This window comes from Sus scrofa, chromosome 9, assembly GCF_000003025.6.
Source record: "Sus scrofa isolate TJ Tabasco breed Duroc chromosome 9, Sscrofa11.1, whole genome shotgun sequence".
NCBI lineage: Eukaryota > Metazoa > Chordata > Mammalia > Artiodactyla > Suidae > Sus > Sus scrofa.
In genome coordinates, this window is record NC_010451.4 from 48,159,336 (window position 1) to 48,186,575 (window position 27,240).

Consider the following 27,240-nt stretch of genomic DNA (forward strand, 5'->3'; position numbering starts at 1 on the left):
AGCTTAGTTATTCATTTATAAAATGAAAATAAATATGGTACTACTTCAAAAGGCTAGTGTAAGAATAGATGAAATAGTGTGTCTCATGAAGACCATTCCTCTGACATACTTTTCCAAAACCTTCTTGGAATTAATCTACTTCTCACTGATTTTAGAACTCCTGAACTGTACAATACGCAGTACACAGATCTAATGTAAAGTGCAGGCTACCTTTTCTTTCTCCCCATAGTCCTTAACAGTAGATACCTTTTTGTCATTACCTGTGGAGCTCTGAAAAGAAAGAAGTATCCAGGAAGCTTGTCCCAACCATGAAGCTTATCCCACGTATGAAACTTCTGATTCAATAGTTGATGGTGGATCCTGAGAATTAGTATGCTTTTTTAAAATTCTACCAATGATTTTAAATATGGCCTATTTAAATAAATGTGATATGACATAGCCAAGATTGAGATACTGGTTCATGCTGTAATATCCTATTAGTCATAATTATTACATTTCTTAAGTGGTTCTGTGCCATTAATTTAATCAACATTAAGTGCCCACTTTTCAGTAGTGAACTAGGTAGGTACTGTACTATCCCTGTTTTCATAGAGTTTACTTTCTCTTGGGGGGTAGGTAAGTAAATAAGCTTCTAAAAGATGTATCAGTCACTTGTAAGTGCTTTTACACATGTATCTCATTTAATCCTTCCAGTAACACTGTAAAATAGATGAGTACTGTTTTCTCTAGTTTACAAATAAGGAAATTGATATTTGGAAGAAAGGTTAAGTAACTTGTCAGACCACACAGCTAGGAAGTGTTGGAATGTGGTTTGAAACCTGGGTTTTCTGACTCTAAAACCAATCCTAACTAGTTTGTTCTTCTCTTTCTCATAACCTTTAGTTACCACATTGCCTAACTGTTTGATGCTTACTACATTTACTGGGCTTCTAGCATTGATTTCATACTTGTTTAAACTAGCTCTTTTTTTTTTTTTTCTGGTTATATTTATGAGTTTACTAGCTGTGGTATATTGGAAAGAACTATGGCTTTGTGGGGTTTTTTTGTTTTTGTTTTTTGTATTTTTGGCTGTGCCCACAGCATGTGGAAATTCTCAAGCCAGGGATCAAACCCATACCACAAGCTGTAACCAGAGCCATACCAGTGACAATGCCAGATCCTTAACCCCCTATACCACAAGGGAACTCCTGAATTTTTAAATCCTAAATTTGGGTTTTGTGACTCTGAAACCTGACTCAAATTATTTAACATCTCCGAACCTGAGTTTCCACAATTATTAGAATAACATATTAGTTATCTTGCATGTTGTTTTGAGAATTTAGTGACATATCAAAGAAAATGGTCCCATGCAGAGCAAATAGTTAAGATGAGTAATCAGTAAGGCTCTTTTCTTTTCTGTCTGCCAAGTTGCTAGCTAATCATTAAATTGATGATCACATTTGTAATACAATTACAGATGCTTTTTGTTTTTGAGTAAATATATTGCAAAGTTTGGTTCATCTTTGAACCAAGCTGGAACTGTTTTTTCAGTTATGTAATCAGTTTTGAATCAGTTTTGGTTTCCTGAGTTGTTACCACGTGGTCTTCAATAAGCCTTTGATTATCCTTAATATTGTACTGAGGATGGAAGGAAGGAGATATTTGAAGAGAATTACTGTACGTGACCCAATCTCAGCTCTTTAGAACTTGTAACCTAAAATGTCATCAAAATGATCTTTTCTCCAAAATATCATGTAGAGATAACAAAAAGAATATCATTTAGAGCAGAATCAAAAGTCTTGCCAAAGGCAACATGGAAAAATCTTTCTTTTATACCGTTAATTTTCAGTTATTCCACTATTTCATAGAAGGAAATTACATTATTTGCAAAGTTTTGTTCAAATTATTTATGCTCCTCTGTAAGTCCCATCACTTAATAGGACTTCTTAATGTATGGCCCTTTGCCTGGTGACCCATTCACTTAGGTTTTCTTGAGTAGGATTGCTATGTAAAAGCTCTGAATACTGCCTAACATGCTTTTCTTTTCTTTCTTTTTTTTTTCTTTCCTCCGTAGGTCAGTAAAATTGTGTCAAATGTTCCCCAGTTGGAGTTTCTAAACTTGAGTTCCAACCCTCTGAATTTATCAGTTTTAGAAAGAACATGTGCTGGGTCCTTCTCTGGGGTTCGAAAACTTGTCCTCAACAACAGCAAAGCTTCCTGGGAGACAGTCCACACGATACTGCAGGAGTTACCAGAGTAAGCCCAGAGAGCATGATGGAGAGGGAGCTATGTGGCCATCTGTGTTAGTACATAGAGTTACTGCTGATCTCCCATCTCAGAAATACTAGAACTGCAGATTGAATGGAGAATGAGGTTAGAAAAATGAAGTAATTAAATGAGGGCGTGAGGGTAATCTAGGAGCATTTTCAGTGGAATACTTGTTCAGTGTTGAGTAGCACCAAGACATAGGATATGTCATCCTTTGGCTAGAAAATATCCCTGAGAAGCACTTATCATTTCAAGATCAACCTATTCTTTCTCCATTTTAATCTTCTGATTACGTGATTCCAGAATTTTGCCTTAGCCCTTTTCTTTGGGAGGAAAAAAAAAAAAATCATAGTATCTCTAAAATATATTAATGTTCAGATGATTAAGTGCCTAGCTGGCGTGATGGGAAAATGGGTCTAGTATTCTTTTCAGTAATTTAAGCAGAAAATTATACTTTTGTTTGTCAGTTTAGAAATGCTCTGTTATGTTTTGTTTGTATCTATCTGTGTGTATTGCACATAAATATTCAAAGGAAGCAGTTTAAAGAAATATATGAAGCTGTAGTCTCCTTGAATGTCTAAATAAGGAAATTTCAGAATCTGGTCTCAACCCACTTATTCTGTCTTAGTTTCTCACTCTCCCTCTAATGAGATTGGTTTTTTCACTGCATGCAGCATCTAGCATGGCATAAAATGAACGTTTATTTATTTTTTTATTTATGTCCTTTTAGGGCTGCTCCCATGGCATATGGAGGTTCCCAGCTGGGGTCAAATTGGAGCTACAGCTGCTGGCCTGTGCCGCAGACACAGCAACACAGGACCCGAGCCATGTCTGCGACCTACACCACAGCTCATGGCAGTGCCAGATCCTTAACCCTCTGAGTGAGGCTAGGGATTGAACCTGAGTCCTTATGGTTACAAGTCAGGTTCATTACCACTGAGCCACAGTGGAAACTCCAAAATGGGCTTTTAAATCCCAGTTCCACTTACTAACCATATGACCTTTGATAAGCGAGTTAATCTCTTTGAGCTGTTTCCTTGTCTATAAAATGGGCATAATTGTCTATAAAATTGCAGAAATAGAAGTACAGTCTATAGTAAGCACTGCATGGGCCTGACACAAGGTAGAGGTTCAATAAGTGATAGTTATTGTTTCTATTTCTAAACACTTGTTCGTGTTGTTTCTAGAATGTTCTTCTATCTCCTCTCAATTTACACAAGTCTACCCCTTCTTCAAGGCCATGCATCCTTTCCTGATTATTCCAACTACAATTTCAATTCCATTTCTAGAAGAAGTACTGTTGTACAGCAGTTAGTGCTGCTTCATTTAGCACTTAGTTATTTAGGCACAAAATTAATTTAGTACTGGGTTATATCATTCTCTGCTATTTTATGTATTTTAGAGTTTGTCTTTTCAGCTATATTTTAAGCTATAGGAAAACATCTATATGTTTTCTCTACAACACCTAGCAGAGTCTCATACATGGTGGTCACTTATTTATTGAATGAATGAAAATAGGCGCAAAATAGAAACTTAACTGCTTTAAACAATGAAATATTTCCTTTTTTTCTCCGCAGTTTGGAAGAGCTCTTCCTGTGCCTTAATGACTATGAAACAGTGTCTTGTCCTTCTATTCGCTGTCATTCTCTCAAGCTACTACATATAACAGACAATAACCTCCAAGACTGGACTGAAATACGCAAGTTAGGAGTTATGTTCCCTTCACTGGACACCCTCGTCCTGGCCAACAATCATTTGAATTCTATTGAGGAGCCCAATGATTCATTGGCCAGATTGTTTCCTAATCTGCGATCCATCAGCCTCCACAAGTCAGGTGAGGTACAGGCTTGTTCTCATTCTACATGCAAATTGATCTGAGCTTATGCATGAAATACAGTGAACGTGTGTTTCTTTCCATCATAGCTCTTCCTCTTTACAGGAAGAATTTCAAGAGTTACATGCAGATGCCTATTGATTAGCTAAATTTAAGCCATTCATTTTCATAAATGCTCTGATAAATATCAGTACTTATCATATATTCATTTTGCATAACATCATTTTAGCTATTAATATTTTATATACTAAAGAAGGCATGCTATGGAAGGAGTGAAATGAAATTGAGGAATTGGATAGTAAAAGGCAGAATAAAGAGAGTGCAAAGAATTACAGACTAGACCATCTTGCCCTAGGTTTAGGTTAAGGCATCCCCAACCTGCAATCCCTTTCAAGTGCCCACTTTTCTTTCCTAGTAATTACATATTAAAGGTTGCCAGGTTGTTGCCATCTGATTCTATATATCACAGGAATGAATATTTTACATATTCAAGCCTATTTTTACAAATTAATGAACTTTATTTTTTAGGGCAGTTTTAGATTCAGAGTAAAATCAAACAGAAAGTACACAGAGTTACTGCATGCCTTCTGCCCTTACACACGCACACCCTCCCCCACTGTCAACATTCCCGCACCAAAGCGGCACACTTCAGTTGAACCTGCATTGACACATCATCACCCAAAGTCCATAGTTTACATTAGGGTTCACTCTTGGTGCTGTACATTCTGCGGGTTTAGACAAATGTGTGATGACACATATCTACCATTGCAGTATTGTACATAGTGATTTCTTGCCCTACCCATCCTCTGGGCGCTGCCTGTCCAAACTTCCCTATCCTCTAATTCCTGGCAAGCACTTACCTTATGTCATACAGTTGGAATCATACAGTGTGTAGCTTTCTCAGACTGACATCTTTCACTTAGTAGTATGCATTTGACTTTTCCTTCATTTTTTTTTTGTTTTGTTTTGTTTTGTTTTCACGGCTTGATAGCTCATTTCTTTTTTTAGCACTAAATAATATTCATTGTCTGGATGTACCACAGTTTATTTGTCCACTCACAAACTGAAGGACTTCCTGGTTGCTTCCAAGTTTTGGCTTAATTAGTAAAGCTGCTATAAACCTCCATGTGTGGGTTTTTGTGTGGACATAAGTCTTCAGTTCATTTGGATGAATAATAGAGTGCGGTTGCTAGATCTTACTACGCATACTTCTAAGAGTATGTGTAGTTTTGTAAGCAGCTGCCAAACCGTCTTCCAGTGTGGCTGTATCATTTCCCATTGTGCCAGCAATGAATGAGAGTTCCTGTTGCTCCATATCTTTATCAGCATTTGGTGCTGTGAGTGTTTTGGCTTTTGGCCATTCTTTCAGTGTGTAGTGGTATCTCATCTTAATTTGCCTTTTCCTGATGCCCTATGATGTAGAACACATTTTCTATGCTTACTTGCCATCTATATATCTTCTTTGGCCAAGATATCTGTGCAGATTTTCTGCCCATATTTTAATTGGATTGTTCATTTTGTTGAGTTTTAAGGGTTTTTTGTATATTTTGTTTAACAGTCCTTTATCACTTCACCTTTAGCAAATGTATTCTCCCAGTCTGTGACTTTTCTTCTCATTCTCTTGGCGCATTGTCTTTTAGCCTCTGTTTAAAATAACTACACAAGTAAAAATAACTCTAACTGATAACTGAAAAAACCCAAGCAGTTTATTTCACCATAGAGGTTATAAGGGTGGGAATTAAGTATTAAAAACCAATGATTTGCATAAGAAGGTGTTTATTTCACAACTTGACACCTCTCGAGCTAACTGTTCTTCCTTCTAGATGGCAATGCCATTCTGAAGGGAAAAGGACCTTAATGACTTGGGGTAGTCATGTACCAGAGTCCTCATAAATTGCTCCTCTGCCTTTACCTTTGCTGAAGATTGATAGAAATAGGAAGGGACCACATCATTCTCTGCAGTGGATTTAATGTGTGTAAAACTGACCAGCTTCATTATTACAGGAATATTTTTCCTACCAGTGCCAGGTATTGACTTGGATGATACATCTGTTCACACCATAAGAGGAGTTTCCTTTGAGGATTGAACAATCTTAACTTGTTACAGATTTTCCTACCCAAGTGTTCCGTTTTTTTGCTTTCTCTTTTGTTTGTTTTAAATTTCAAATCTATTTTCCCTGTTGCCAGAATGAGGACAGTATGAAAGATACTTAGCTTCTCGTTCTACTGACCTTGCCCATTTTGGTATTTGTTAGGTAAAAATATAGTCTGGCTGCATCAACTCTGATCAATAGTTGTTTTCTGTGAGTCTGTATTTGATGAAAGAGTTCGTCCCATCACTTTTTAAATTATGTAATCATGGCATCCATCATGCTTATTCAGCCACCAGTGGCCCCCTTCACCAGCCATTCAGGTGGAGAATCAGTAGATAAGTGGATATTGGAGGATAAAGAGAACCCCTGGCACAGGGACCACAGGGATAGGAGAAGCTATAGGGAAGTTTTCCTAGTGTTTTATTCCATTCGTTCCTTGGGTAAAGAAAAACTCCAGGATCCCTAACTAGCTTATGATCATTTTAACGTCTCAGAACCTATTGAAATAATTTTTTGGCTATGTTTATTTTCTCATCTGTGTGCTTTTCTGGATTTATTTAAACAATATATTTCTCTAAATTAGGTTTGCAGTCCTGGGAAGACATTGACAAACTAAACTCATTCCCTAAACTTGAAGAAGTGAGGTTGCTAGGAATTCCTCTTCTGCAGCCATATACCACCGAGGAGCGAAGAAAGTTGGTAATAGCCAGGTCTGTTGTCCTTATTATTCTGGCTTCTTTTCCTGGGGCTTTGTTGTTTCATTAAAGGGATAATGCACTATTTGGAGGTGGGGGGAATGCATTGTATGCTTATCCATCTCTAGAACAGACTGCTTAAAGGAGCTGCTTCTGTAGCTCCAAATTCTAAAAGAAAAGGAATGCAATAAGAAAAATGTGAAATGCAGTTGATTTGCCGAGACCACTGAAAAATTTCCTCACAAATCTGTTCTGTTTTTATACTTTGCCGTATTTACAATGCTTGACATCCTGCTTTGGATCATGAAGGAAAAGTAGGTATGATAGGAAATCAGTTCTGTTTTTGTTATCCTTATTTTCTATGCTAACAGTAGTCATTTAAAGTATAAATACCTGGAAATTGGGCTGTTTCATTAGTGTAAAACTTAAGAGAGCGGCATCTGTATTTTCATCTTCAGTTTAGATTGGCTTAAATGTTGACCCCCATGTTGTTATCTCTTTCTCCAACTTCCCTGCCTTTTGTATCTCAGCCTCTGCCTCTCCCTGACTACTGAAGCGTCCCATGAGTTTTTATTTCTCTATGTGCCTTTAGCAGCAATGACGTTTGACTAAGATGGGAAGGGTCACAGCTTTGATTTGTCCTCTTATGTACCCTACGTAGTTCCATAGCAGAGTGGGCTTTAAGAGTCCCTAAAGAGTTTTCTTGTGATGATGTAGGTTAAGAATCTGGTGTTGTCACTACCATGGCTTGGGTGGTTGCTGTGGCACATGAGATCCCTGTTTCGGGGTGGGAGCAGCAAAACAAAGAAAAGATTCATGGCCCGGCAGAAACGAATCCGACTAGTAACTCTGTGGATGCAGGTTTGATCCCTGGCCTCGCTCAGTGGGTTAAAGATCGGTGTTGCCATGAGCTGTGGTGTAGGTTGTAGACGTGGCTTGGATCCTGTGTTGCTGTGGCATAGGCTGGCAGCTATAGCTCTGACTAGACTTCTGGCCTGGGAACTTCCATATGCCACAGGTGTGGATCTAAAAAAAAGAAAAAAAAATCCCTAGAAAAGAGTGGTTTTGATCTCTCTGACAGTTAATACCTGACAGATGGTTACTGCTTTCCGATTGTTAACATATACATTAGTGTATCACTGAAGAAACACAATTCGGCATGCTTTTCTTCTAAAAAGACTGAGTCCAGTGGTAATCCTTATACTTTATTTTCTTTACACAGTTCTTCTGTTAATATAATAAAATGAATTCCTGAACTATGTGACCAGATTGTACTGACTGCTCTGTAGTCCTGTCAGTCCAATATGGTACCATCAGCCATGTGTGACTTGTGAGTGCTTGAAATTATGGCTAGTCTGAATTAAAATGTGCTGTATGAAAAAAAGCCACACTGGATTCCCAACACTTTATGTGAAAAAAAAAAAAAGAATATAAAGTATCTTAGTTATTTGCCTATATTGATTATATGTTGAAATGATTGTATCCTAGATATAATGGGTTAAATATAACATATTATCAAAATTAGTCTCATCTGTTTAATTTTTACTTTTTAAAATATGGCTACCAGCGAATTTAAAATTACATGTGTAGTTGCATTCTGTTTAAATCAGACAATGGGAGTTCCCGTTGTGGCACAGCAGAAATGAATCTGACTAGGAACCATGAGGTTGCGGGTTCAATCCCTGGCCTCGCTCAGTGGGTTAAGGATCCGGTGTTGCCATGAGCTGTGGTGTAGGTCGCAGACAAAGCTGGGATCCTGTGTTGCTGTGGCTGTGATGTAGGCCAGCAGCTACAGCTCCAATTCGACCCCTAGCCTAGGAACCCCTCCATGTGCTGGGGGTGTGGCCCTAGAAAAGACAAAAAAAAAAAAAAAAAAAAAAAAAAAAAAAAAAGGACAACACTGCCTAGAATCTTTTTTTAAAAGGTGAAGTATGATTGTAAAAGGCCAATGTCCCATCCAAAAATAAAGTTTTAGATATTTTTGGTCCTTATGTTTTATACCATGTTCATGTCAGTTGCTGTACACAAGCAGGACTGTGTCAAATGTGCCCTTTCAAGAGCATAAGACTGGGTCTCAGCAATAATTTTATTCTAAAGCTAAATGTTTTTAAGTATCTTAAAATATCACTATTTGTTTTTATTTATAGATTACCATCAGTTTCCAAACTTAATGGCAGTGTTGTCACTGATGGCGAGCGAGAGGATTCTGAGAGATTTTTTATCCGTTACTATGTGGATGTTCCACAGGAAGAAGTGCCATTCAGGTAAAAATCCCTCATTGGCTTTCTACACGTTAGCAAGTATTGAGACAACCTAAGATACATTGTTTGAGAGCAAAATCTAGTAATTTGTTATTGGACCATCTTAGAGGATTTTGGTGATAGGTTAAAAAATAAAGGAAGAAACACAAAAAGCAAACCTGTTTTATCTCATTTTCCACAGTGTATTTCTTCTAGCCTTGCACATGTATTAAGAATGGCTGGGTAAGTAAGTATTTGACTGCTTCCAGTAGTTCCCACTCCATATTCCATATCATAGATTCTGTTTCGATCCCCTTCTCCAGGAGCACATTGTCACCTACCCCCAAACTGGTCTCTTCTCTTCCATTGCATCTGTGCTTAGGATATACTACGTTCTGCTCTTTGGAAGATTTAGCAAATGTGTACTAGCTTTAGGGAATATGGAACAAAAAATAGAAAATAGACTCCTGAGAAAATATTAAAGGAATTAAGCTGGTTGAGTATGAAGAGAACTGCTGAGGCCTAAATTAGCATCTTTAAGAATATGAAGAATTAGTATATATTGTTTGGTGAGAAACTGCCTTTCATACTCTGTAAAGTCTAATACTCTGGAAATGTTATAGGTAAATATAAAAGAAAGAAAGACCTTCAAACAAGTTTCTGGGTGTTGTAAACTAGAATCAGTTACCCAAAAAGTTATATTATTTTCTTAATGACTTTATGAATAATATAAACTCTCACTTGACAAAAAGAGTTTCAGACTAACAAGATGCAGGTTAGAACTGAATGTGAGTCACATTGCATCCAGTTACAATTTTTTTTGTCCTTCTGGTTGTGAATTTCTGTGATTTGAATTCATTCTTACCGAATGTTATTTTTTCCCAGAATTCTCTTTTATTTATACACTTTAAGGGGTGTCGACATTCTGTAAGGTTCAACCAGTGCTGTATGAAAAGATTTTGCGGTATTATCAGAAAAAGTTTAAGGTTTAAATATTTAAAAAGTAATAGGCAAATTAAGTAAGATTTTTGAAGCTAGTCTTTTAAAATTAGCTTAAAGCTAGGTAAGGAGAAATACTATTATGCCTTTTAACATAACCCAGAAATACTAGGTTAAAACACATGAAAATTTTTTTCTGTTAAAAAAAGTGGTCAGGTAGCTATTGTTTCATTTGATTCAATCTAACTTATTAATAGAAGACATAAATATTCTTGCTTTGAGCATAATTCTGTTATTATGGTTTACTTAACTTCTAGTCTGCTGCAAGAAGCAGCACATATATAGGCAGTAAATTGTTTTCCATCCCTGATGGCATAATTGTCCTAAGGCACATTTATGCCTCTGTAGTAGTCCGTGTGCTTGAATGCGTGTCATAGAAATCATCTTTAATTGGGAGGAATTTATTGGAAGGATGTTGAGAAACTAAAAGAGTTGTTAGATGTGCTGGAGAACCTAGTTTAGACAGGAACTAAGGGAGGTGAGGATAGCCAAGGTTTCAACTTAGAGTCTGCTTTATATATTTCTCTTGGCACTGCAGTGCTGGACTCTGAGCACTGAACACTTGCACTCATGGCATGGACTTTTGATTTCACCATACAAGTTGAAAATAATCTCTCACTAACCTTTGCTTCATTTCCTAAGGGTCAAAATTGTCCATCTGACCAATTGATTGACTATGCCTACACTCTGCCTCCCAAGAGATAGGAAATTATCAGTTCCTGTGTGGCTTCTGCAACAAGAGGTTGCATTTTGCTTCCCCTGGTCTTGGGACTCCCCCCCCCCAATAGGAACAATTCAGCAAAGAAGAGCATCTACTATAGTTTGACACTTTAACTACTTAACTCCCCCCATATATATATAAATGATTCTTACCTACCCTCATAGATTCCTTGAATAAATGAAAACACGCATTTCTCTCTCCATGAAATGAGATAACCTATTTTAATCCTACATAGACAGTGATCAATTAGCTACTGCAAAATATTTATATAGGGAGTTCTCATTGTGGCTCAGCAGAAATGAATCCGACTAGTATCCATGAGGACACAGGTTTGATCCCTGGCCTCCCTCAGTGGGTTAAGGATCCATTGTTGCTGTGAGCTGTGATGTAGGTCTCAGAGGTAGCTTGGATCTGGTGGTGATGTTACTGTGGCTGTGGTGTAGGCCAGTGGCTACAGCTCTGATTTAACCCCCAGCCTGGGAACCTCCATATGCCGCAGGTACGGCCCTAAAAAGACCAAAAAAAAAAAAAAAAATTTTATATGATCAAGCCGTTCTAATTACCACTCTGGTGTTGCTACCTATTTATGTACTTATGCCTGCTTTCTTACTTACTAGTAGTAATATGCCACTGCTTGGTCTCTTCCTTCTTTCCCGTTATTGAAATGGGCAACCTGATTTCAGTGTCTCCTACCAGCATCCCTGGCCTATAATGTTTTCCAAAGATGCGAGTGCTCTCCTCACTAATGTATTTTTCAAGGCCTTGGAGAGGGATGTGTCTCTGGGTCCTACTAGTGTTGATAGATGGAGTATGGGTGAAGGGGTCATGTGGTAACAGTCATTTCCATCATTCCTCTGTCCTAAAGTTTTTTAATTCCTCCTTCCACGTTATCCCAAAGAATTTGTGACAGCTCAGCTTCCTTTGGCATAGACCACCATTGAGTCCAATTTCTAATCAGCCCAGTAGACAAAAATTTAGAACCACTTTCAATTGGTTCCAAACCACTGAAGCTAGCCACTGAGGCTAGGTTTTTGAATTCAGAACCTCTGGTAATAAGCCTACACAAAATCAGCTAGATGTAGAATTACTTTTCTTTGCTTGGTGAACACTCGTTTTCTGTATTTCCTGTATTTTTTTTTTCTATGTTTGTCCATGTAAATGACTAGTCTTGTAAATATTTTGATGTTTTTGTAATTCGCCCTTCAGACCATGTGATGCTCTGATGGTAGTGGACTAGAGTGGTTATGTGGAAGGATGAGACAATGGAGGATTACTTTACACTTGCAAGGTAATCCCCTGAGGCATTACCTTTTCAAGCAACAGAAGAACAATCTCCTGGACTCAGCTAGCAAGGGAGGGTGAGGAGGGGGTGGTGGAGGTGGGGCTAAGTGAGGATTTAGGGATTCAGGATATTCCCAGATCCTCAGAATCCTCCTTTATACACCCAATCCAGTTTATTCTCTCTGTCTCTGTCTCTGTCTCTCTCCAACCAATCATAGCTTAAACTTCCATAGAACATTCCCAACATGGATGCAAAGTTAACTGACCTGTATTCAGCAACCTAGAGCATCAAACCTTGTGTATTTGTTTTTATAGCTACTGCAGTTGCTTTAAGGGAGAGAAAAGATTTTTTTTTTCTTTTAGTGCGTGCCTGAAGTCTAGTATATAGGAATCCAACCTTAATATTCTCTTTATGTAAGGTATCTTGTGCCCTTAGAATAGCAGATCTCTTACTTTGTAGTGTTGAATTCTTCATGCCCTTCATATTGTTGTATTTGTGGTAGCTCTCTCTCAACCTCCTAGAGCATCTCATGTGAACTCAAGTGAAAATTAGTTATTTCACCACTCCATGTCAAGGACTTGAGAATCCCTTCTATGAACACCTATATGATATTCACTGGCCTCTACTAGACCAGAAACTAATCCCAGAGTGCCCTTAATTACCTGAGGCACTATTGTCAGTAATCTACTCCCTGGAAGCAGGCTCTTAGTATACACAACAGAAATCAGCTCTAGCCAACTTACGTAGGATAGGAATTTAGTAAAATAGTAATAATAATAATAATAACAGTAATAATAAAAACCATGTAGCCCCCAGAATTGACAAAATTAGAGAATTAGGCTTGGGCAGGATTGATGGGAAGCAAGGCACAGCCAAGATTTCTGTAGACCCCACTATTCAAGCATTATGCTTCTTACACTGGGTGCTGGATAGTCATCAGCAAGCAGCTAGACTTCATTGCCTTCAAATTTTTGGAGCAGTGCCTTTGAATTCTTGACCCTTCTCTGTCTGCTGTGAATAATCTCTGTTATTTGTGTCCTTGAATCACATCTTAAGTAAAATTCCAGCTGTAGTTGGACAGGTTTATGTTACCTTCCCATGTTCTAGCTTTTGGGGGGTGAAGAAAGAGAATATCTAGTCCCCTTTAGCTTCTGTAGTGGGAAGTGGCTGCTGCTTCTCATCTGTTTTGGGTTTCCCTCAAATCAGAAGTGCATTCAGATGCTGGACAGCCAAAGTCGACATACATCCACTATTGTAAATGTTCTCTGGTAGTTTTCTTGTAAGACCCTGGTGGAATGGTTTTTGAGCCACTCTGGTGTGCCAGGAAGTATGTAGACACTTTAAAAAGAACTGTAATAGTGTTCATACTGATGTAAGATGAAATGGCAAATAGGCACAGAGGAATTTATATTAAAATGCATTCACTACGAATTAAGAGTTATATATAAACAAGGGGTTAGTACTATACTTATCATCTCTTTAATTGTCTTACAAGTTATATGAGTAATTTCTCCCCCAAATGCCAATGAATAATGAATAGCACAGTGCATAGTTAGTAAAAGGTGAAGATTTGACTTGCTGGATAATTCAGTGTTTCATACAGAATCACATTGAGCTTTAGTTTCCTGGTAGAATTGAGGTATCCATTCATTTTGAAGAAAACATTCCTTTTTACTTGACTGTGGTTTTTTAAGATCAGTGTCTAACTTGATTTTCCTGTAATTTTAACTTCTGCAGCATCTTTCACCTGTTGTTAGGTTCCCTGAGCTTCTCCTCCTCCTATTTTTCTGTTTTGTGTCATTAAACACCAAATACCTCTGTTAAACTTAAGACACAAGTAAGAAAAGTTGGCCGAAATGTCCTTTGAGGGCATGAATAAAAAGTCATTATGATAGGTTCAGTGTCCTTTATGGTAGCCAAGTTACTTTGTGAGTCAGTTGGATTATTCACACACATCTGTTTCCATGTGATTAGTCATTTTGGCAAGAGAAGACTTTACAGCTGATCTCGAAATTTACATATTCTGTGTTCCTATCTCAGAATAAAATATAAGCTCCAGTTACGTGAATCATTTCAACTTGTTTATGATGAACAGAATAAAATGTTTAGAGGACAGAAGGGAGACATACTTTTTCAGAGTGTTATAATTTCTTACCAGTGCTCAATTATCCTTTTTATTGCCTTCTACTGGTAGGTGGAGCTGGAAGTTCAGCCTCTCTACTATAGCTGTTTATGGTAATAATGGACTAACACCAAAAGAAACCTTAAGAATCGCCCATATGTTTCATGTTTATTTACTTTGTGAAACAATAGAAAATGAAAAATCTCTGTTTTGTGATTTTTTGGCCTTTAAACATCACAGTGTTTGCTTTTCTAGTCAATAGACCCTTTCTTTTAGAGCCTTCATCTGTGCCTTGTCTCCTCAGGTCTTGTGTAGCAGTGGTGTGTGATTTCAAAATAAGTGCAGTGTGTGCTGCAGGTGGTTGAAAAGATGTCCTCACTGGGCTGGTCATATTTCAATTATTGGCCTCTCATATTTGACCAGGAGAACTTCTAGGAAATAACTCTAGATTCTAGCTGGGTTTCAAAGGACAGTTTAATTTATTTACTGAATACCTGTGATGAACTAAGAGGCACTAAGCCAGAAGTTGAAGATAAAACAAAAAAAGTAGTGTCTGCTCTCAAGAAGCTTGCCATCTGGGCTAAGCTAGAGATATATTTCCTCTGCTGGAGCCTCCTCAGGTTCCCAACCTCTGAAAATCCATTTACCCAAGGATTTGATCCTTGGACCTCTTCTTTTCTGTATTCATCCTCAGATTCTTGTATCCAGTCCTGTGGCTTTTCATACCTTTTATATTCAAATAATTGCCAAATTTATACCTTCAGCTCTGATCTGCCCCTCACTTCCAGACTAGTATTTCTAGATACCTACATGACATCTCTACCTGAATGTTTAAATCTAATGTGTCCCAAAGTGAACTTTGGTCTCTCCTTAACCTTTGCCTGGCCCCTGGCCCCTGCCTCCCCTGCCTTATCTTCTGCTCTGCACATTTTTCTCTACCTCTCCAATTTCCCAGTTGCTCACAGTTACTAGTTGGGCATCATCCCTGATTTCCTTCTCCCACACCCCATGTCTAGTCATTTGGCTTTGTCTTGCTTTTTCAGTCTGCTTTCAAAAATGTATAGAATTTTACTATTTCTTACCATCATTTTAGTTCAAGCCTTCCTCATCTCTTACCTGTATTATTATAGTAGTTTCTAATTGTGTTATCAAGTCCAAGCTTATACTGCTTGCCACACAACAGGCCAGTAAATCGAGAGATGAGTTGTTGGGGCAAGGAATAGAGACTTTATTTAGAAGCCAGCCTATGGAGAAGATGGTGGACTAGTGTCCCAAATAACCATCCTACTGGAGTTAGAATTCAGACTTCTTTTATACTAGTAAAAGGGGAGGTGGTGTGGTTGGTTGTTGCAAACTTCTTAGTGTCAGAATCCTTTGTTCTTGCAGCTATCCCATAGGTCAGGTCAAATGTTCCTGTAAACCTCCAACAAGACAGATGTTATTCTCTGTTCTGCAACTTTTTATCTCTCTGTAAATGAAAAGTATTGTACCTTTACAAGTCAGAGCCTTGAGAATGGGCCCTCCTGTGTATTTCGGGTTATCAGCAACATTCTTAACTTGTAGCAAGAGCAATACAATGGTTACAGTAAAAGTAACAAATTTAATATGGTGTCAGATTTGTCCTTCCCTGGTACAATTGGCCTTGCTATACCCACCCTTGTCCCCATAGCTTTTTTTCCACAAGGCAGCCAGTTTATAGGAACTCAAGTATGTTTTTAACCACACATACACTCTCTCTCTCTCTCTCTCTCTCTTACTTCCCTGCTGTTCCTCAAACATACCAAGCACACTTCCACCTCAGACCTCTGCTCTTTTTTTCTGATTGGAATCCCGAGTTAACATGGCTCTCCCTCACTGGTGCCTCATCTGAGATTCCCTCCCTGACCAACCTGTCTAAAATAGTACATCTCTGTCTGCTGTCAGTCTCTTAAGCCACTGTTATGTTTCTTATTCATCAACACCAAACTTAGCATTTGTTATGTACTGTGGTCTCCCCTGCATCGTACTGTAGTCTCCCCTGCATCATACTGTAAGCTCTGTAAAAGCAGGGACTTCTGATTTGTACTTTGCTCAAGCTTCAATCCCCAGAATAGTACCTAGCAATATAGCAACTCTTGAAGAAAAGGACTTAATCTTCAAATGTTGCCCTGGGAGCACAAAGGAGGGGTACTTAGCTCTGCTGGAAGCAGTGTGACTTCCTAGAAAATTACTGAGTTAATCTGGTGACAGTGAGGGGAGAATATTCCAGACAGAAGGGAGTACTTGGGGAGTTCAGGCACAGGGGTACCAGACTCTTTATATGTGGTGAGTGAACTACAGCAGTTTCGTTATGACTTAGTGAAAAGCAATTAAGTGGAAAGTAGTGGCAGATAACGGTGGGGAGGAAGGTAAGAACCAGGGAGGCCATCCAAGACATTGGTATGTCATGCCGGAGACCAAGCCTGCAGCAGAAAATCACTGAAAGGCTTCAAGTGGGAAAGTTATGTGGGTAGATTTTGGATTATATCCAGGAGAAGCTGAGAGAGACAAAGGGACCTCGTTAATAAGTGAGCCTTGAGTAAAGCAGGGTGTGTGTACTGGAGGCCCTTTATGTCTTTTTACAAAGGTACACGTGTTAGGACTGAATTTCACTGCAGAGTAGTCCTAGGAAAACACTTTATGAAGTTCTACATGTTTACTGGTATTTATAGCCCTTACTTTTCTAGGGGTATAAACATTCTTTCCAGAGGAAGAAACCTCCAAGTTTATGTAGCCTGTACATGTTACAGTGTACATGCTTATTGTTTTTGCCTTGCCATTTACCAGCTGTCTGTCCACGTTGCCTGTATTCATCACTTTTCCCTTTATTTTGTGTTTGGAATTTATCTCTTAATTTCCTCTTGAGAGAGTGAATCTAAATTCTTTATTTAGTACTCAACTAATACACAGTCCTCTTCTGTTTAGTTTTAAAGAGAAACAAAGAGAAAAAGAAAAACCGTGTAACTTTTCATTTTGAAATCAACATATCTTGTATCTTTCAGATTCCAACGGTTTCCTTTTGTTTTTGAGGACAGTCAAGGGAGATAAATTCATTGATCTGAGATGTCTCTTTTTTTCAGACTTTAAAGTTTTGTTTTTTTTAAAGAGTTATGAGAGGCATAGCACCAGTGAATTTGATAGCAAGAAATTCTGTTGTCAGAGACAGAGCGGCAAAGCCAGAAATAAGTTTCCTTAAAGGCTTTTCTTTGCTTTTATTCTTTTAGCACCTCACTTTATCTTTGTCCCAAGGAGTCCCTAAACTATGCCCTGGGCAATCCTTGTTTATGATGTCAGGGATTAGAGTAGGCATTCCTCAAGTGCTTACTAGATTGTCATTAGTAGTAACTAGCTTTTTAAAATATGGAGAGTATGTTTTCTCCTGCTTCAGACTAATGTCTCTTCTAAATAGAGCTGATTGTATCTTCATGTTATTATGAGAGTAGGGTAGTGGCCTGTATTTGGACACCACCTTAATGAAGGCTTATTTTGTCTTGGATGCTGGAGAAATCCTAGTGTGCTGTGTCCGTTACCTCATATTCCTTCTAGACAGAGGACCTGCTGTTGTGAAGGAACATTCCTCCGTTGGACACGAGTCTCCTGGGGTTCCATACTGCCAGGCTCCATCATCCTCTGACAAGGGCCGTGACACAGCACTCCTCACATTCATCTGAGAGTCTGATGAGAAACAAAAGGGGCTTTCTCCTTGGGCACCATGGAGAGCCTTGGAAATATTAGCTCTCCCTACTGCGTACAGCCTTTGTCATTCCAATTACCCTGGACTTGATTTTGACTTCTTGCCACTTTCCCAGCCCAGCAGAAGATAGGCTACCTTCCTAATCTTGATTGGAGTTATGTATGAGAATTTGAATACAGCTGCAAAGGAGAGAAAGAATAAGAACCAGCCCTCCTAAATCATGGTCTTGGTAGAAATCATCTTTTGGTGTCTAAATTATTGTTTTGGGCGGGTTGGGGGGGGCAGTTTTATCTTTTTTGGTTTTGTTTATTTTTTAGAATTAAAAAAATATTGAGAATAATAAAACACTCATGTTCACAACTGTTTGTTGTTAATATTTTACTCTTAACTTCATTTGTATATCTTAATTGAAAGAAATAACATTACAGGTAAAATTAGAGTACCATTTTGCCTTTATTCTTAGTCCTGTTCCCTTACAAGAAGTAGCCAAGAATTTGATGTGTATCCTTGAGGTCTACTTACTATATTTTGCATAGTCATTAAAATATAAAGTAGAATTTTATAATTCTTTGTCAATATCTATTGCAGTTTCTTCTCTGTAGCTTTTCAGTCTGATCTTTTCGCTTTGTATTGTGTTGAAAAGAAGTTTAAAAATTTAATATTACACATATTAATCCTTTTGGTTTTTTCTTATTCCATTTTATTTTAAGAAATCGTTTCCAAAGATGACTGACGATCATCTCCTGGGTTTTTTTCTAAAAGTGTTTTCACATTTATGTCTTTGATCCACCTGGAATCTTTTTGTGTGTGTGTATAGTGTCAAATAGAGATCTAAGGGTTTGTTTTTTCTCCCATATGGATAATTGGTATTCACCATTATCTGTGCCACCTCTGTTATTTATCTAGTTTTTATATGTGTGCATGCATGGTTCTCTGACAGGGTGCTGTTCTGTTCCACTGTGTATTTGTCTGTTCCTATACTGTTACGAAATTGCACAATTACATTGTTAAAATACAGTTGTCTGAATTCCCACAAAGGGTACATTTCCCCACCTAATTGTTCTTTTTCAGATTAATATTAGATTAGATTCAGATGAGATACTTCAGGTCCTTTTCCCTGTGGATTTTAGGACTGGCTTATCAAGTTTCTAATTCTCTCACAATGGCCCTACATATCTGTTAAATTTATTTCTAGGCATCTTATACATTTTGTTGCTATTTTAAATGAAATCCTTTTTTTTTTTGTCATTGCTCTTTTTTGCAATTGGTTGTTGCTGGTGCGTAAGAATACTATTTAGTTTTGTATGTTGATCAGGTATCTATTAATCTTGCTGATGCATGATAGTTAATCTTTACTTTCTTTTAGATTTCTATGTAGACAGTCATATCTGCAAATATTTTTGTATCTTTTTTTGTGTCTTGGATATGACCTCCTCCAGTATAATATTTTAAATGAACTGTAAAAGAGATCCTTTTTCTCTATCTTTTTATTCACTTTAAAAAGACTACTTCCAAAGTTTCAATGTGAAGTGTTTTGATATGAAATAGGACTTACACTGTGGGTTTTTGATAGGTTCCCTTCATCAGATCAAGGTAGTTACTGTCTCTGTTTTTTAAGAACTTTTTTATGAATGAATATTGATTTTTTTATAGACTGTTCCTTCTCTGTGGGATGAGCATATTATTTTCTGTTAATCTGAATTTTGTTTTATTTTCTGTTAATATAAATTTTAATGATAACTTTTCAGATATTGAACCATTTTTGCATTTCTGGAATTTTGAACTTGGTTGTAAAATATTAAGTGTTCTTTTTCAGCACTGCAGAATTTAATTTTATAATTTCATTTGGGATGTTTCCATCTATTTTCATAATTAAAATTAACCTGTCATTTTCTTTCCTGCTGTTCTTTTCTGGGGTTTTTCTGTAAAGGCTATATTAGCTGCATAATACGAATTGGGTTGGTAATTTTCTTTTTTTCTTTTTTTATAATGATTTTTATTTTTTCTATTATAGTTGGTTAACAGTGTTCTGTCAATTTACTACTGTACAGCAAAGCGACCCAGTCACGTGTGTATATATACATTCTTTTTCTCACATTATCCTCCATCATGCTCCATCACAAGTGACTAGATATAATTCGAGTTCTATACAGCAGGATCTCATTGCTTGTCCACTCCAAATGCAATAGTTTACTTCTCTATTAACCCCAGATTCCCAGTCCATCCCACTCCCTCCACCTCCCCCTTGGCAACCACAAGTCTGTTCTCCAAGTCCATGAATTTCTTTTCTGTGTCAAGGTTCATTTGTGCCATATATTAGATTCCAGATATAAGTGACATCATATGGTATTTGCCTTTCTTTTTCTGACTTACTTCACTTAGTATGAGAGTCTCTAGTTCCACCCATGTTGCTGCAAATGGCATTATTTTGTTCTTTTTTATGGCTGAGTATTATTCCATTATGTATATATACCACATCTTCTTAATCCGTTCATCTGTGGATAGACATTTAGGTTGCTTCCATGTCTTGGCTATTGTGAATAGTGCTGCAGTCAATGTGTGGGTGCATGTGTCTTTTGCAAGGAAAGTTTTGTCTGGATATATGCCAAAAAGTAGGATTGCTGGGTCATATGGTAGTTCTATATTTAGTTTTCTGAGGTACCTCCATACTGTTTTCCATAGTGGTTGTACCAACTTACATTCCCACCAACAGAGTAGGAGGGTTCCCTTTTCTCCACACCCTCTCTGGAATTTGTTATTTGTGGACTTGTTAATGATGGCCATTCTGACTGGTGTGAGGTGGTATCTCCTAGTAGTTTTGACTTGCATTTCTCTAATAATCAGTGATGTTGAGCATTTTTTCATGTGCTTGTTGGAGAAATGTCTATTCAGGTGTTTTGCCCATTTTTCAGTTGGGTTGTATAAATTGTTTGTATATTTTAGAGATTAAGCCCTTGTCAGTTGCATCATTTGAAACTATTTTCTCCCTTTCTGTAGTCTGTCTTTTTTTTTTTTTTTTTTTTTTTTATGGTTTCCTTTGCTGTGCAAAAGCTCATCAGTTTGATTAGGTCCCGTTGGTTTATTTTTGCTTTGGTTTCTGTTGCCTTTGGAGACTGACCTGAGAAAATATTTGTAAGGTTGATGTCACATGGGTTAGTAATTTTATATTTTATTAGATTAATTGTTTCATTTAAGTTTAAAAGTTTATAGTCGTTCATAATGTTCTTATGATTTGTGGGTAGGTGTTTAAGCTTTAAATTATTTTCTTCTTTTTAATTTTAATTTGGACTAGGTAATAACTTCCATATAATACCTAATTGAAAAAAATTTAAGGGTATAGACAAAAGATCACATCTTCCCACTTTTATCCTTAGTAGCCACTCTTGTGCTTGTCCCTAGGCAACTACTGATACTAGTTTCTTGATATAGTTCCCATTGCTATTCAGTACATATTTTTGTACATAAACTATCCAAAGCAATATACATACTGCCTTTTTTACTTATCAATATATCTTCAGTATCATTCCATAATTAAATCACCATATTTGTGATTTAAAAATGTACTATATCAACATTCATCTCCTTTTTCATCCCTACTAATATTTATTTCCTCCTCTTTCTTCTTGATTTGTCCTGCTACATGATAATCTTTTAGTAGTGTCCTTTGTTTAAAGTCAGGTTTACTGAGGTGCAGTTGTCATAGACTTAGTGTTTACCCTTTTAGTATACATTTCTGAGTTTTGACAAACACTGCAGATATGTAGCCACCAACACAATTAGAATATGCAACAGTTCTATTATTCTCCGTCCCCTCCCCCAGATCTTGTATTCCACAGATCTTCCTCTGACTCCCAGTTTTTGGCAACCACTATCTGATTTCTATCCCCATAGTTTTGACTTTTCTGGAATGTTGTATAAATGGAATCATATAGTATGTAGCCTTTTTTATTTCAACTGAAGTTTCTATTGAGATCAATTATAGATTCACATACAGTTGTAAGAAATAATACAGCCTGATCCTATATAGTCTTTACCCATTCCCCCAGTAGTAAAATTTTATAGAATGTAGTACAGTATCACAACTAGAATTTTAATATTAATAGAGTCCACTGATCTTATTCAGATTTCTCCAGTTTCCTTGTGTATATTTGTGTATGTGTATGTGTGTTTAATTCTATACATTTTATTGCATGTGTAGGTTTATGTATCTACCACCATTGTCAAGATACTGAACATGGCCATCGCCACAAGGATCTCTTAGGTTGCCCTTTTATAACCTTATATGCTCAACTCCCTGCCCACTCCCTCACTCCCATCCCTGTCTCCTAGCAACCACTAATCTAAAATTTTACTGGCTCAAAAATGTTGTTTAAAAGGAGGAGTTCCCTGGTGGTCTAGTGGTTAGGACTTGGCGCTTCCACTGCTGCAGCCCAAGTTCAATCCCTGGTCTGGGAATCGAGATCCCACATCAAGCCGCTGCACACCATGGCAGGCAGGAAGGAAGGGAAATGTTACATAAATGGAATCATATAATCTGTAACCTATGGAGATTTTTTTCCACTTAGCATAATTCCATAGCGATTCATCCAAATTGTTGTATATATCAATAGTTTGTGCCTTTTTATTGCTGAAGAATAATACAATTTTAAAACAAACGCTAAAAAACTCCGTGGTGTGTGTGTACCACAGTTTATTTAACCATTCACCTGTTGAAGGACATCTAGATTGATTCCAGTTTGGGGTTATTACAAATAAAATAATCTATGAATATTCTTTTGATAGTTTTCATTCCTCTGGGATAAATGCTCAGGAGTAGAATTGCTGAGTAGTATGGTAATTGCATGTTTAGTTGTATAAGAAACTGCTATACTGTTTCGTTTTACATTCCCACCAGCAATAAATGAGTGATAAAGTTTCTCTGAATTCTTGCCAGCACTTAGTGTTGTCACTATTTTTATGTTAACCATTCTTATCGGTATATATTCATAATTTTAATTTTCATTTCCCTGATAGCCAAAGCTATTGAAAAGCTTTTCATGAACTTATTTGCCATTTGTAAAGGCTCTTCAGTGGGGTATCTCTTCATGATTTTTTGCTCATTTTTTGGCTGGATTGTTTCTTTCTTTACTTTTGAGTTTGAGAGCTCTTTGTATATTCTAGTTCTATGGTTTGTAAATATCTTCTGTTAGCCTGTAGCTTGTCTTTACATGAGCTTTACAGCACAAAATTTTTAATTTTAATGAGGACCAATTGATCAATTTTTCCTTTTATCTACTGTGTTTTTAGTGTCAAGAACTCTTTGCCTAGCCGTAGATATTGAAGATTTTCTCTTTTGTTCCTTAAAGTTTTATAATTTTACATTGTACATTTAAATCCATGATCCATTTTGAGTTAATTTTTGTGCAAGGTTAGAGGTTTAGGTTGAAGTTCATTGTTTTTGGCCTGTGATTGTCCAGTTTTTCCAGCAGCATTTGTTGAAAAGGCTGTCTTCCCCCATTGCATTGCTTTTGCAACTTTTTAACAAATTGAAAGAATATATTTGTGTGGGTATATTTCTGGGTTTTCTGCTCTATTCCACTGATCTGTGTCTCTCTTGTCCCACCAGTACCAATTACAGCAGCTAAGTTTTGATATCACATTCTTCCCACTTTGTTCTTTAAGATTGTTTTAGCTATTCTAGGGCCTTAGCCTTTCTATGTAAATTTTATACTAAACTTGTATCCATTTACTAATAATGTTGCTTGGATTTTGATAGGAATTTTATTAAACTTACAGGTCAATTTGGAGAAGATTGATATATTTAATATATTAGATCTTCCAGTGCATGAACACAGTATGTCTCTTCATTTATTTAGGCTTTTTAAACAAATTTCTTTCATAAGCATTTTATAGTTGTTAACATAGAAGTCGTGTAAATGTTTTGTTAGATTTACACTATTTCATGTCATTTGCAAGTATGAAAATTTTTATTTCTGATTTTCCAATCTGTATGACTATTTCTTTGTCTTGCCTAATTGCAGTGGCTAGAACCTCTAGTACTATGTTGCATCAGAGTGCTTTTCTCCCAATCTTAGGGGAAAACATTCAGTCTTTTACCACTAAGTATAATGCTTTACAGCTAAGGATAATGTTAGCTATAGGTTTTTTTGTAGATGTTATCAAGTAGTCCCCCTTTGATTCTAACATACTGAGAGTTTTTACCAAAAATGGATTTTTTTCAAGTGCTTTTCTGTATCATAAATATTATATGATTTTTCTTCTCTAGCCAATTGATGTGTGACCTATATTGATTGAGTTTTAAATGTTGAACCAGCCTTGCATACCTAGAATAAATTCTACTTGTAATAATGTATATTTCTTTCTATACATTGTTGTATTCAGTTTGCTAATATTTTGCTGAGGATTTTTGTGTTTAAGTTCTACTACTAATATGAGAGATACTAGTATGTAGTGTTCTTTTTTTTTTTTTTTTTTTTTTTTTGTCCTTTTAGGGCCACACCTGCAGCATATAGAAGTTCCCGACTAGGGGTCAAATCAGAGCTACAGCTGCCAGCTGATGCCACAGACAGAGAAACACTGGATCCGAGCCATGTCTGTGACCTACATCACAGCTTATGGCAACTCTGGATCTTTAACCCACCGAGCAAGGCTAGGGATCTAACGCACATCCTCATGGATACTAGTTGGGAGCCATGATGGGAACTCCTGTGTAGTAGTCTTCAAAACAAACAAACAAAAACTGTATTCCATGTGCTTTTGGCATCAGAGTAACCCTGGCTTAATAAAATGAGTTGGTAAATTTATCCTCCCTTCCTGGACAAGATTGTGTAAAATTGGCATTAATTCCCTTTTTTATCATTTAAAACAATTTAAAACTTTTTAATTACACTAAAATACATGACAAAATTTACCACCTTAACCATTTTTAACTGTAATTCAGTAGTGTTAAGTACCTTTACACTGTTGTGCAACAAACCTCCAGAACATTTTTTTATCTTGCAAAACTGAAACTCTGTATCCATAAAGCATCAACTCTCCATCACCCTTTCCTTCCAGCTCCCTGCAACCACCAGACAACCATCATTCTATTTCTATCTCTATGAATTTGACTACTCTAGATTCTATATATAAAAATAATCATAGAGTCTTTCTGTGACTAACTTATTTCATTTAGCATTAGCATAATGTCTGTAAGGTTCATCCAAGTGTAGCATGTGGCAGGATTTCCTTCCCTTTTATGACTAAATATTATTACATTGAATCCATATAGCACATTTTGTTCACCCATTCATCCATCAGTAGACATTTGGTTTGCTTCCACCTTTTGGCTGTTAGGAATAATGCTGCCATGAAACATAGGTGTGCAGCTATCTCTTCAAGACCCAGCTTCAATTCTTTTGAATCCCAAAAAGAATTGCTGAATCATATAGTAATTCTCTGTTTAAATTTTAGAGAACCACCATATTGTTTTCCATAGTAGTTGTATCATTTTACAATTTCACAAGGAGTACCAAGGGTTCTAATTTCTCCACCAACCACCACTTATTTTGTGGTTTGATAATAGTATCCATCCTAATGGATGTGAAGTGGTATATCTCATAATGGTTTTGATTTATATTTCTTTGATGACTTGTAATGTTGAACATCTTTTCATGTGCTTAGTGACCATTTGTATGTCATCTTTGGAGAAATGTCTGTTCAAGTCCTCTGCCCACTCTTAAACCTGACTTTTGTTGTTATTATTGAGTTGTGTATGTATTTATTTATTTTATATTATGAATATTAACCCCTTAACAGATATATGATTTGCAAATATTTTCTCCCATTCTGTAAGTTGCCTTTTAGCTCTGTTCTTTGTATCCTTTGATGTGCAAAAGTTTAAGTTTTATATAGTACCATATATCTATTTTTGCTTTTGTTATCTGTGTTTTTGGTGCAATGTCTAAGAAATCATTGCCAAATCCAATATCATGTAGTTTTGCCCCTATATTTTCTTTTAGGAGTTTTATAGTTTGGGATCTTACATTTGGATCTTTAATGCATTTTTAGTTAATTTTTGTATGTGGTATAAAATGAGAGCACAATTTCTTTTCTTTTTTGCATGTGGATATTCAGTTTTCCCAGAACCATTTGTTGAAGAAACTGTCTTTTCCCTATTAGTTGTCTTGGCACCTTTATTGAAGATCATTTGACCATGAATATGAGGTTTTATTGCTGCCCTCTCTAGTCCATTGGTCTGGAATATGTCAGTCTTATGTCCATATGTCTGTCTGTATGCCAGTTTCACACTGTTTTGATTACTGTAGCTTTGTAATATGTTTTGAAGTAAGTGAATGTGAATCCTCTGGTTATATTCTTCCTTTTCAAAATTGTTTTGACTAATTAGGATCATTTGAGATTCAGTGTGAATTTGAGGGTGATTTTTTTTTTTCCTATTTTGGCAAAAGCAATGCTATTGGGATTTTGATAGAGATTGCATTGAATCTGTATATTGCTTTGAGTACTATAATGTAGACATCTTAATAATATGACATATTCCAGTCCATGAACATGGAATGTCTTTCCATTTATTTGTGTCTTCATTAATTTCTTTTAGCAATGTTTTGTAATTTTTAGTGTTGTTTTCCTTTAAAAAAAAAAAAACCATTAATTTCTGCTTATCCCCTTCCTTTTGCTTTTATTTGCTCTTCTTTTTTTAGTTTTTGAGGTAGGAATATAGATTCTTAATTTGAGGATTTTACTAATAAACATTTCGTGCTATAAATTTTACTCTCAATACTGCTGGCACCCCATGTTTTGATGTGTTATATTTTAACTTTTATTCAATTCTATGGTATTTTTTATTGAAGTATAATTCATTTACTGCATTCATTTCAGGAGTACAGCAAAGTAATTTGGTTTTATATATATACATATACACACACACACATACATATATACCTTTTTTCAGGTTCTTTTCTCATAAGTTATTACACAATATTGCATATAGTTTGCTGTACAATGCAGTAGGTCTTTGTTGGTTATCTCTTTTATATGTAATAGTGCATATATGTTTATCTCAAACTCCTAATTTATCTCTCTCCCCCTTTACCATTTAGTAACCATATGTTTGTTTTCTGTGTCTGTGGTTCCATTTCTGGTTTGTATATAAGTTCTTCTGTATGATTTTTTTAGGATTCCACATATAAGCAATATCATATAATATTTGTCTTTCTCTGTCTAGCTTACATATCTCACATCTTCTTTATCCATTAATCTGTTGATGGACACTTAGGTTGCTTCCATGTCTTGGCTA

General features: G+C 36.5%; 1 protein-coding gene and 1 non-coding gene across 18 annotated transcripts in view; one reads left to right on the forward strand and one right to left on the reverse strand.

Moving 5' to 3' along the window:
- Positions 1-27,240, forward strand: part of LOC100523684 (tubulin-specific chaperone cofactor E-like protein) — a 165,490-nt gene that overhangs the window by 38,550 nt on the left and 99,700 nt on the right. For 13 of the 17 annotated variants that reach the window (XR_002335685.1, XM_021062995.1, XM_021062996.1 and 10 more), the window contains 4 exons: positions 2,054-2,235; positions 3,825-4,081; positions 6,758-6,884; positions 9,017-9,133. Coding sequence is in view for 16 of the 17 variants with exons in the window: in XM_021062995.1 (XP_020918654.1) it covers positions 2,054-2,235; positions 3,825-4,081; positions 6,758-6,884; positions 9,017-9,133 (683 nt within the window). In the remaining variant the exon portion in view is untranslated. Of the gene's footprint in view, positions 1-2,053; positions 2,353-3,824; positions 4,082-6,757; positions 6,885-9,016; positions 9,134-27,240 lie in introns of those variants that run through there. The other 4 variants (XM_021063005.1, XM_013979484.2, XM_021063004.1 and 1 more) reach the window with 3 other exon arrangements.
- Positions 3,980-4,048, reverse strand: MIR9818 (microRNA 9818). Its single transcript, NR_128503.1, has one exon. It is a non-coding gene; the product is annotated as a microRNA 9818 (primary transcript).